Here is an 11,836-nt window from a genome sequence, read left to right as displayed (position 1 = left end):
TCTTATAAAATAGCATATACATGCAGTAAATGGACGAACTTACCTGGACAAAGAGCCTTTGGAAGCAATAACTTTTATAACAATTTTACTGCCAAGATGAGTAGATATTCCAACAATAACATCCTAAATGAACAAGCATGCAAAACCATTGTTTTAAGCTACCACAAATAAAGGCGATGTTTTTCAAGAAAGAATTGCACTCAATGAAATTCAATGAAAATCCCACAGAAATGGATGACTTTTAATTTACAAGAGCCTTAAAATATATTTCATCATTAAAAATGAACGCATGACATAACAAAAAATAATCAACATTCACACACACAATAAAAGTATTATTACACATGCATTATTTACACATTTCTCAAATCTTGCAAAGGAAAAAAATGTTTGCGATCAACACATAACAGATGTGAATCCATCCAGTTCCTAATACGTTGATCCCAAGTCTTGCATGTCACGACAGCAGTGAACGTTCTTCTGGCTCGATTTATTCCCAATGTGAAGGGTGGCGAATCACTGTGAATCGTCATCTTCCTCATGCCTCTCTCCCTCTTCACCCTCGTCGTCGTCCTCTCTCCTTGGAGATGATGCCTCTGAGGCCTCCGGAGAGGACTCCCTCCTGTCGGGAGACTCGTCTGGCTCATCATCGCCTACCTCGTCCTCATCCTCATCTTCATCCACATCCATCCTCCTGTCCCTTTCTGCCGCCTCCCATACCTCCTCCATCGTGGTGACTTCTTGCTGGTGTTTACCCTCCCCCCCATGCATCTCCTCCTGTATCTGTTTCTTCCTCTGTGCATTGCTCAGCTCCTTCTCCATCTGGGCACAAGCCTGCTCTATCTCATAGTTCTTGGAGACCAAGCTGACCCAACTAGCCTCAAGGGCTCGGAGACGTTCCCCTCCCGTCGTCTGCATGCTTTTCCTCTCCCAGTTGGTCTCTTGAATGTGTTTCCTACGAGTAAGTACATGCATTGAGAGTAGGTAACTCAGATAAATCTAACAGCCTGTTTAAGGACAAAATTTGCAAACCAGTAAATAACCGAAGATGCATAAAAAAAATTGTTACAAATGTAATTTTGGTAGCAGGAAACCAAAGACATACATACATGGGAAATTGTATTGACAGTTATCAAATTATATATTAATTTATAACAACGCTGGGTATCTCCACTGAAACTAACAAGGGAAAATATGAAACCCATCCAAAATTATGCAGCAATAAACTTTAAAGCCTATAAATAGTATAGGTTTTAAATTTTATCGAGGTTTTATAGTTTATAAAATTTTAATATTTTAAGGCTCCAATGAGGCTTTATAATCTATATAAATTAACTACAAAGCCTCATTTGAGCCTTAAAATATTACAGGGTATATTCACCAATTTTATAGAAGGTATGCGCATACACAGTAACTTCTATTATCCATGCTTTTGGATGCACAATGATATATGAATAATAAAAAAAACTTGTATAACTGAAATTTATGGAAAATATGGTCTTGATGTAAACAATGTATACCAGATTCTCCTTTTTCATTCCTAGAGACCAAATAACAGCGATAAGTAATTTTTTTCATTTTTAAGTGATGTTTTAGGGAAAAATTCTAGTTTTAAAAGATTATTAAGTGAAAAGCAGATTTTTCCTCACAAACCTAAAAAAGTACGTAATTAATGACATGTTTATTGCATAGCAAAAAAATGTATTTGCTCACCTTGAATGAAATGAAGGAAAATCAAATTCTTAGGACTAATGAATGTGAGGAAACAACATGGGAAAGTAAATATATATTTTTTAATTTGTAGTTGATAGGAAGAAATTTGCACAGATAATCGAGAGTTTACTGATTAAAACCATTTCAATGCATACCTGACAGTCTGAAGTTGTTTCTGGGCTTGAGTAGATAATTTCACCAGCACAGTAAGGTATGATTTCCAAGCTTCACATCCATAGTCTAGCATTAGTTCCAAATTACATATCCTGCAGTAGAAGAAAACTTATAATATTAGTTATACTTTAAATTATATAGTCACTTCTCTCATAAATTATTTTAATAATTACTGATGTTATGCTATCAATGTCTGATAGTGATGAGGTTTGCAGGGATTTATTCCTTGAACCACATAAAATAATGACATGAACATCCCCCAAGGAATAATACTTCTACAATACTTGTATTGCCTATTTTTGGAGTTGAAAGATCACCAGCCCATGTCAAATCATAATGGCTCAAAGACCCACCACAATGGATTATTATTCTATTTGTTATTTTTATCTGATTCTCATTTCATTCTCAACATTTGTTCCTTTTATAAAAACACTCAAATTTGATGAAGTTACAGGAAGTCCATGAGGGCTTTTGAGATTTTTAAGCTTTTAACATCTACAGCAAATATTATAAAAAACATTAAATATGTAAAACAAATACATCGAGTTGTTTACCAAAAACAATTTTGAACATTAGATAAAATACCAAACCTTCGCGACAAAATGATCAAAACTGTTCACCACCTCTGCTGAATTTCTGAATGCTTTACCAATACATGAACTCAAAATACACCTTAATTTAGGTATTTCCCAGGAAATCTGATTAATCCTTCCTCCGCCTCGTATAGCTATATGCATGTTTTATTACAAGGAAGGGATGGTTTAGATGTGCAGTGTAACCATTATAAGTTATGAATGACTATGGGGAGAAAAATTGAGGTGTGCAGGAGAATTAGGTTAATAACTAAAAATTGATAAACATAACAGTTTCAGGTTTAACGTTGTGGAATTCCTTCATTATGAGGGTAAAAAGAAACTTAACACATCCAAGATTTAATATTCCACGACCATGGTTTTGATGCTGTGCATAATTATCAGGTAACATACATCAACATTTTTCAACTTATATAGTCTGGCTCCAAGAGGGTAGTAAAGGAAAGGAAGTTGAGTTTAGGTGCAGCAGCCTATAAGTGGTCTAGGGGAGGGGGAGGGTATGCATTGGAAGGTTACTGGCTCAAATTTGTGAAAGTTATATTAATTAAATGACCATTAAATGAAGAACACAATGTAACACACCACCGTTATTAGAAATAACGGCTGAAAAAAACAAACACATTGTGTTCTACATTCAATTAGGGGGGGTGTTTGTCTACAACGGTTTGGTTTGTTTTTTATTGCAAGAAAGATATCTGAAGGATAATTGAAAGACTCACTCACAATGCTCACACCTCCCCCTATCCTACCAGGCTATGGAAATAAACCAGTGCATTCCTCACAAACCTGGTTGCTTGATGCTCCAGTTGGGCCATTGAGTTATCCACGCATTCAGTCCATGCAGCTATATCAGTTAGTTTTCCCGCAGGCGGTGGCGGAAGCTCGTACCTCTTCATGCTCAATACATCCATTGGTTGTCTTTGCTGCATTCGCTCGAATTCACTTCTCATTATTTCTGTCTGCAAGAATAACATGGTTTGTAGTTCGTCTCGATCGCGAACTTAGTAGTAAGACCGAAACACAAACAATTTGCACTTCGGTTAAACTAAGTAACATAATAGAAACGGCAGAAGAGGTCGACATGATAAGTATTATAGAAAATCGAAGACATATTTTACACTAATATTTAATATCTTATTACAAAAACATACTTCGAATGCACTGAGATTGAGGGTGGGAATGTGTTCAAGATAATTCTTAGTAGGTCGGTATCTTCTCGTTTCCTCTTCCACCATTGCCAGGGCCTAAAATGTATTGGAACCAAGTCATAAAAATACAACTTTAATTGCACTGGCATCAAATGTAAGCGTAAGAAAGATATATGAAATGCTAATTACCGCTTCCCGAACTCCAGGTTCATCATATCCTTGATCAATGTACGGTAAAGCGTCCACCAAGACTTCACCTGCCATGATATCGGGTGGCTAATTCAAAACAAGAGCTAAATATCAGCGATTCTCGCTTAGCAAGCTCTTCAATGATCCTAATCAGTTGAACAGTTGACTGACGAATCAACCCTCTTTCCTTGTTTTAAGCCGTGTGAACCCCAACCGCTTTATCCAACATAATAAATTTTCAAAGTATTTTAATTGTTTTTAATCATCCAACTCCATATTTCTGATGAATTCACTATATAAAGTTGTTACAATAGTAATTTGAAATATTTTTTATCTTATGAATCGTTTAGCTGCAATAGGATAAAAGTTTGTGTATTTGTGGAATATTTTAAGTTGCCTATCCCGTGCTGCATTCTGGGATTTAGTATCTCTGCCACGTTCTTTTGAGGTTAAACGTAACCTCCAGTTTCATGAAACCGCCAGTGCAGTGGTAGAAAATCGGTGAAAATGGTAAGTTATTATACGCACTCACCCATTTTAAATTATTTAAATGCGTGTTATTAGTTGACAATGTTGAAATAACTACATCTTATCGAGAGAGTTATAAATGGCGTTAGTTAATTATATTACACCACGTGCACGACTTACACAGCGGTGTCAAAATGTATTTGCTTGTAGTTGTTAATGTCGGAGTATTTCATCTCCAAGATGATTATAATGATTTGAATAAGTACCTGAAAAGTATATATGCATGGAATATTGTGAATATTTTTAGTTTTACGTTGCACTTAAAGTTGTAGTTGTAATTTACTGACGTGGGGAAAAACTATTTTTTGTAGTCTTTGTCTGCAGCGCGGCCGCTGGTCTGCGTGTACAGCGAAAAAAATGCGGTAACTGACACAACTGTTGCCCTGCCGATGGTGTTTAAGGCGCCAATTCGGCCGGATGTAGTTAATTTTGTCCATATGAATATGGCTAAGAATCATAGACAACCATATGCAGTTAATAAAGATGCAGGTAAGGTCGAGGAAGTTATTTTACAGTTAATAACGCCAAATTTTGTGCGTAATTGACATAAGGCACCAATGTCCTCACATTAACTCTTGTAGTTACTGTGATCCTGTGGAGTGCCAGAGTAACAAATGATGTCATTAATTTGTCAAAACAATTTTGGCAAGCATTTTTTGGCATCACGTAACAGGATTTTGATTTTCTTGTGGACATGTAGTGGTGAGGAAGGTGATTTAGCATGTTCATCATCTTCTCATATGTATAATGCATAGGACCTGGGCCATGACATTGAAAATAATTTACCACGATTCGCCCCGAGGACCAGTCGGACCACCGGCTATTATTTATGCCCACTTTTAATATCTATTATACAGGTCACCAAACAAGTGCTGAGTCTTGGGGTACCGGTCGTGCTGTTGCTCGTATACCTAGGGTAAGAGGTGGCGGTACTCATCGGTCCGGTCAAGGAGCGTTCGGAAATATGTGCCGTGGTGGGCGTATGTTCGCTCCTACTAAGACTTGGCGCCGTTGGCATAGGAAAATTAACATAAACCAGAGACGTTATGCAATGGTGTCAGCCATAGCAGCCTCTGGCGTTCCAGCCCTCGTTATGTCGAAAGGTGGGTGTCGTATTCTTAGGAAAATTTAAAATTCAAGATGACTGTTGAATTAAAATATTAAAGTCACTCTGAAGTAGTAGTTGATTAAGTTAAGCTAATATTCCCCTCGTTTAGATTCATACTTGTTAATGCGAATGTTTTTGCTCCTAACTACTTGTTACTGATGTTTAAATAGCTTCCTTATTTTAACGACTGATTTGGCTATTTTACTTTTTACACATGCATAATGGGGTGTGTATTTCAAAGTAAGTGACCCCGCCAGTTTGACCATAAGAGTTATTTCAAGGAAATGATCCAATATATTTAATGAATCTTTGGTAGTTAATGCACATGATTTTTTAAAATTGGTCTGTGTTGTTGAATATGACATGAAAGTAACATACGTATGATGCAATTACTTATACCAAAACCCCTTGTTCCAACCAAATAAGTGTAATTCAGTTAATTCATTACTTCTGTTGGGATTACAGGTCACATGATCCAAGATGTACCAGAATTCCCTCTCGTTGTATCTGATAGCATCCAGGAATACACCAAAACCAAGCAAGCTACAGTCTTCCTTCGCCGAATTAAGGCTTGGAATGATATTGAGAAGGTTAGTTCGATTATGTGTATTATATGGATAAGTCGTGCGTGATTGCTGCATTTATATCGCATTTGCAGATTTCTCAACGTAGTGGATGCATTATGTCATGCCGAATTGTCAGTATCTCTTAAGAGTAATTTTATAGCATAAGCCCTAAGAACTGTTTCTAAAAGTTCTTAGGGTTTATGCTGTAATATTTTAAGCATTTTTCGTGCATATTCCAGGATGTACGTGCGAATTGCTTAAAAATTTGATATAAAATATGAGTCAATTTGAACAGCTATTTAGTGCCCGAGTTTTATACGATCTGAAAAAGCTCTTTTCCATAATAATATCGATTAGTTTAGTCCCACGAGATTTTATAATTAAAGATGTGATTTGGCCTCTTCTAGGGAATAATAAAAATTGTGGAAATGTCAAATATGAAAGATATTATGGAAATATTTGCCTTATATCTTAGATGAGAGATGAGTTGATTCACTAAGGGATAAGTGAAAACTGTTGGGAGAGGAATTTGATCTGTAGAAAATATACTTTTAGGAAAGTAAACTGTTGCTGTGGGAAATTTTATAAATATGTTTTTGTGTATTAGTTGAAATACTTGTTACTTAACTGATAATGTTGGTGTGGAAGGGGGTTAGTTTTCATTCTTGAAGGTGGTCGATTGCAATAAAAGACACTACACAATTACATCTTGATAGCATAATCAAATTAAAGATTTTCAAATATTTCCTTTGGCCTTGTTTTGGATTTTGGATGTTTTAATCTATGATCATGTATTATCTGGTAATGTTGAATTTAAATTATTCTATGTGCTGCTGTAGTTGGCATAAGAGGATACCTTATGTTAGGTTCCTGGGCTATGAAATATCAAGCAAGGCAATTCTAGAGTAGCAATTAAATGTTGGCCAATTGATGCATCCTATACCTAACAGTTGATTTGTATCAATTTTGGCATTAGTGTAAGACCTGGTTTCAATAGATATTATTCAATCAAGCATTTTTTGCTATTTCAGGTGTACAAGTCGCGCCGCTTCCGTGCTGGTAAGGGAAAAATGCGGAACCGCAGGCGCATTCAGAGGAAGGGTCCCCTAATTGTTTACCACAAGAACCAGGTAATTACTTTAATGAATGGTTCATGTTTTTGTAATATCAGATGGGTATAATGTCATTTCTGAAAGGTACTCTCTGAGGTTTGTGTTACCTTTATTTATTCTGATTCATTTCCAATGCATTTTTCCTACTGTCATTATTTTTCACAGGGCTTAGTGAGAGCATTCCGTAACATCCCTGGCATTGATATGGTCCCAGTTCACAAGTTGAACCTCCTTAAGTTGGCCCCTGGTGGCCATGTTGGGCGTTTTGTTATTTGGACGCAGGGTGCTTTTGCAAAGCTTGATAAAATCTATGGAACTTGGCGTGAAGGTTCCTCGATGAAGAAGGGATACAATCTACCCATGCCCAAGATGTCCAACACTGACCTTTCACGACTTCTTAAGTCTGAGGATATTAGGAAGGTCATGAGGGCACCAAAGTGAGTGTTTCGGATTTTTTTTGGATTCACATTTAGATGGGTTTTGTGATGAATATCATTTTGGTCTGTGTTGTTGATTACACTATGATAATAATATCTTGCTGATTTACAAATAGTCAATATTCTTTTATAAGGTTCTTAGGGTGTCCTTGTAAACATAATTGCTTAATTTCCTTCAGGATGAAGATTGAGAGAAGAGTACGTAAGCTGAATCCCCTGCGTAACACGCGTGCAATGCTGCGTCTCAATCCTTATGATGCTGTGTTGAAACGCCAAGCCATTCTCACAGCCAGGAGGAGGGATGACTTGCGTGAGATTGAACTTGCAAAGAAGAGAGGGGTGAGTAAGGTTGCGATGGTTCTGGTCTAAAGATGCAACATCATATTCTTACATGATGATAACACCTTTATTCAGAGCATTGGGTTATGAACGACTGTGATCTGAAAATGGTATCTGATGAGTTTAGAAGGATGTTTTTTTAGTATTAATTCCTTCGACTGCTGACTATTTTTGAATTTATTTCATCAATTCTTATTCAGTATCATGGGGTTAGTACATGAATGCCTGCTTTCTAATTGTAATTTAATCCTTGTTAGTGATTTAAAAGTAATGCTTAAGGCCATTCATTGCTTGGGATATTGCAGTTCCAAATGCAGATAGACTTTCGTGAGTTCTGATGTTCAAGAGACCTATATTCAATGTAGAAAACATAATTATGCCTGCTTTAATCCATTCATTTTAGGAAGAACTAGTATTAAAATGGTGAGTTTACTTTATTGAATGGGTATCCCTTGTACTCAGTTTAAAGTACATCTATTTGGTACTGATAGGCTCACAATACTCTGTTGCTTCCTGAGACGTTTTCATTTGAACACTTAAAAATGTGTTGATAACATTTTCATGTAGCTCCAGCATTCCTTTTTCATAATGAAATAGCATGTTGAGTAGTCAATGACCTGAGGAGGATGGTGTAACTTAGGAGAAAAAAAACACAATTTTATCTTTGCTTTTCTACCGAATAGACTTTACTCGTCGACTAGTTTCGTTTACACAATAAACATCATCAGTACTAGTCCTGATGATGTTTATTGTGTAAACGAAACTAGTCGACGAGTAAAGTCTATTCGGTAGAAAAGCAAAGATAAAATTGTGTTTTTTTTCTCCTAAGTTAATAATGGAATTCTACAAAGTTAAGGCCTCAACCATTCAGTGCAGGATGGTGTAATTCAATTTATATTCTTGAAAACCACTAAATGTATAATTAAATATTATAATTTTGACAATTTAACAACAAAATGATAATGGAAATGCTTGATGGAATGTACTGTGATCACTAAATGTTCAGTCGTGCTGACTTTGATGGGTAGTTGTATTGGTAACTTCAGTCTGGATATCACAATGTTCATTAAATCTTTTTCATCTTGGTGTATGCAAAAACTTCAACGGAATGAATGTACTTTCAATAATTTTATTTAATTTATACCACCCTATTAGGTCCATCAATTTGTCACTTGCTAGCCACATTTAAATGGTTCCACAAGAGTAAAATGTGTGGTGTGGTATAATATAATCAAAATGTGAGCAGTGCAGTTTTTAAGTAAAATAATGAGAAATTTCTTATCCTTGCCTAGCTTCAGTTAATGTATTATTCTCTTATATTTTGGAGTACACAATTGGCAAACTTGGATGGGGATTGAGATAAAGAACATAATGATGGTGTTTGTTAGTGTCTACCAAATTTTTGCATCAAATTACCCAGCAAGATTTTTGTTGAGAGGGAGGTTTAATAGCAATTCTTTTAATCTCCTTTCTATGAAAAATTCAGACTTCATCTCTATATATATCCTCTTCAGATTTATCTCCAGATTTTACAATTGTACCCGTTTACTCTAATGGGAGCTCTCAATTTTTTGTATCATACTGGTGCAATCCTCTTTCATCTCAGTAAGAGGCTAGGAGATGCAGATTGTTTTTATCATCTCACCTGGCTGCTGATCTCTGCTGCCAAACTCTGGCAGATGTCCTGAATTGTAACCTTAATCTCTGTTTGAGCTATAATGGTCCCATCGTGTTATTGAAATAAAGTTCGGTGGCATATAAACAAATCATGGAAACCATAGCAAAAGCTCGAAGTTAGCAGAATCTGAAAAAAACGTTTATTGCCAGGAAAAGTTAAAAATTATAACACTGACAAGAGGTTTAAAAATATTTGCTGCATTATCCTCACTTGAAGCAATTAAGTTATACATGTAAAAACTAAGTTTTCTACTTATTTAGTTAGCCTTTTCCAATTCTCATTATGATTTCCCACAAATGAATTACCTTATTTTTTCATACTGTCAGTATTAGAATAAATTCCAAAAATATTCAAATGCCAAACTGCAAAGAAAATGATCAATGACATTACGTTAAAAGTTGGCTTAGTTTTGAAAACCATTAACAATTATAAAAAAATATTATTTTTCAACATAATTATTAGTCTACCACTCTGGTGCAATTCCTCACGCATTATTGGCCAGTTACTAACTCAATATAGCTGACGCCAATCAGTTCAAATAGGTGCGGATTATATTTTATAGAACCCTAAAGGATGTTAAAGCAACTGGCTGCTGTTATGCATTTTTGATATCTCTAAATCCATACTATGTATTTAGAACAATGAAATAATAAAACCCAAATTTGTAGGTAGCCTGCATTGTGCATTAATTATCAACCAATTATGCTGCTACACTATCCTAACACGGACTTGACTCTTCGGCATTTGAGGGACATCTTTCTATGCATCTTGTGAATAAACCAATTTCCTAATGGGGCATTTTGTTGGTCACAATTGAAAGATAAATTTTGACAAACTTTGCAGTAGTAGCTGGTTTTCGGGTACATTTGAAATTTTTTCTGCTGAACTAGAAATGCAAACTGTTTTTGAGAATAGTGCTGCTTTGTGTACAGATAGTGAGGAAATCTTGTGTGATGGTAGAAGGGTTCAATCAATAAAACAGTTGAAGTGGGGGTAAATACCTAGAAAGACCTGTATTGCTAGCAGTACTGAATTGTTTCAAATGGTGATCTTCATGAGACAACTTTGCCAAAACTGAAAACCATCTCCAATAGGGGGGTAATAGTAGTTATGCATATTCGTCTACATCTACATAATACCCCGCAAGCTGCCGCAAGGGCTTGTAGCAGGGGGTGTTAGGTCACCAACCGTAAAAAGGAACAATACCACATGCGAAGCAACAACGTGGAAAATTACACCCACAGCAGCGCACACTCTCATGCAAAAATCCCTTCATCCAACACTCATGCAAACACATACCGCAAAACAACAAAAAACTGCACCCCAGGATGCAGCATGACAGCCATCCTACAACCATGCAAGCTAGGACACAACAAGCAAGAATGTGAAACATCACTACCACATGAACATGCACCAGAAAACACTCAACCCCCCGAAGAGACTGTAAAAGGCAAAATGTGACCCAACGTTGCAGGTAGCAGGAATTTCCCCCTGCGGGGATGAAGGATTGAAAGGGAGTATTCATGGAATTGGTTAGACAATCGATGCATATAATGACGGATGATGACTCTGACGATGGCTGATTTTGGGAAGAAATTAGGGTATTAATAGTAGTGTTACAGATTTCAGAGTATTTAGTGTAGTGCTAACAAAGTTATTGGCATTAGTAAAAAAAATTCACCATTAAGATATTCCATGGAGATCGCCCCCAATCACCTTCCAAATATTTAAATGATAATCTTTTTGTAATTCACTTCAAATGTTACATTTATGATATGCTGGGGTTAAAATGTGTTTCAAAATGTTTTGTATTCCAACTGAATCTTTGAATCTTTTCATTTATTGTAGCTTCCGCTGCCAAAGAGAATTCAGCGAGAAGCAAAAATGCTGGAAGCGCGTAAGAAGCTGAAGAAGGCAGCACGTTTAGCTAAGGGAAAGAAGCCCAAGCCGAAGAAGGATGTAACAGCAAAGAAGGAAAAACTGATCAAGGGGAAAGCAGATGCTGCAGCGATGAAAGCTAAGAAATCTGCAACCGGCAAGGATCCCAAGAAACCTGTTGGGGATAAGCCGAAGTCGGCCGGTGCCCCAGCGAAAACAGAAGCAAAATCCGCTCAGCCTGCTGCACCATCACCAGCCAAGAAATGAATCACTGTATGATATCAAATGATTTGTTTTGGATTATTCTGTCGAATAAAATGGCTTGAAAACTGGAGTGAAACCTTAAATTTGGTGATTTTCCTAGTTCCAATAT

The 11,836-nt window shown here is 36.3% G+C and overlaps 2 protein-coding genes across 2 annotated transcripts; one reads left to right on the top strand and one right to left on the bottom strand.

The window, feature by feature from the left end:
• Nucleotides 1–239: 239 nt before the first annotated feature.
• BCAS2 (BCAS2 pre-mRNA processing factor) lies at nucleotides 240–3,926 on the bottom strand. Its single transcript, XM_071595215.1, has 5 exons — nucleotides 3,818–3,926; nucleotides 3,632–3,724; nucleotides 3,267–3,439; nucleotides 1,869–1,979; nucleotides 240–955 (listed from the first exon to the last, which is right to left on the bottom strand). The coding sequence occupies exons 1-5, from the start codon at nucleotides 3,890–3,892 to the stop codon at nucleotides 517–519; spliced, it is 891 nt and encodes a 296-aa protein (XP_071451316.1). The 5' UTR covers nucleotides 3,893–3,926; the 3' UTR covers nucleotides 240–516.
• Nucleotides 3,927–4,201: 275 nt separating this feature from the next.
• RpL4 (ribosomal protein L4) lies at nucleotides 4,202–11,810 on the top strand. Its single transcript, XM_071595008.1, has 8 exons — nucleotides 4,202–4,327; nucleotides 4,657–4,834; nucleotides 5,203–5,448; nucleotides 5,919–6,043; nucleotides 7,051–7,149; nucleotides 7,297–7,568; nucleotides 7,748–7,907; nucleotides 11,434–11,810. The coding sequence occupies exons 1-8, from the start codon at nucleotides 4,325–4,327 to the stop codon at nucleotides 11,728–11,730; spliced, it is 1,380 nt and encodes a 459-aa protein (XP_071451109.1). The 5' UTR covers nucleotides 4,202–4,324; the 3' UTR covers nucleotides 11,731–11,810.
• Nucleotides 11,811–11,836: the final 26 nt, after the last annotated feature.

The sequence above is a fragment of the Hetaerina americana genome, unplaced genomic scaffold (genome assembly GCF_022747635.1).
Source record: "Hetaerina americana unplaced genomic scaffold, ioHetAmer1.1.p SCAF_7, whole genome shotgun sequence".
Classification (NCBI taxonomy): Eukaryota; Metazoa; Arthropoda; class Insecta; order Odonata; family Calopterygidae; genus Hetaerina; species Hetaerina americana.
The sequence above is the reverse complement of the archived record's forward strand: the minus strand, read 5'-3'. Positions and strand labels throughout refer to the sequence as shown.

What these genes read in the sequence shown, in the direction of transcription:
- BCAS2 (XM_071595215.1), bottom strand. Translation starts at nt 3,892, where the DNA reads ATGGCAGGTGAAGTCTTGGTGGACGCTTTACCGTACATTGATCAAGGA. An exon ending in AACCTGGAGTTCGGGAAGCG is followed by an intron (nt 3,725 to 3,817) that starts GTAATTAGCATT and finishes AATACATTTTAG; the next exon opens with GCCCTGGCAATGGTGGAAGA. An exon ending in AAACAACTTCAGACTGTCAG is followed by an intron (nt 956 to 1,868) that starts GTATGCATTGAA and finishes ACTTACTCGTAG; the next exon opens with GAAACACATTCAAGAGACCA.
- RpL4 (XM_071595008.1), top strand. An exon ending in CTTGGAATGATATTGAGAAG is followed by an intron (nt 6,044 to 7,050) that starts GTTAGTTCGATT and finishes TTGCTATTTCAG; the next exon opens with GTGTACAAGTCGCGCCGCTT. An exon ending in AACTTGCAAAGAAGAGAGGG is followed by an intron (nt 7,908 to 11,433) that starts GTGAGTAAGGTT and finishes CATTTATTGTAG; the next exon opens with CTTCCGCTGCCAAAGAGAAT.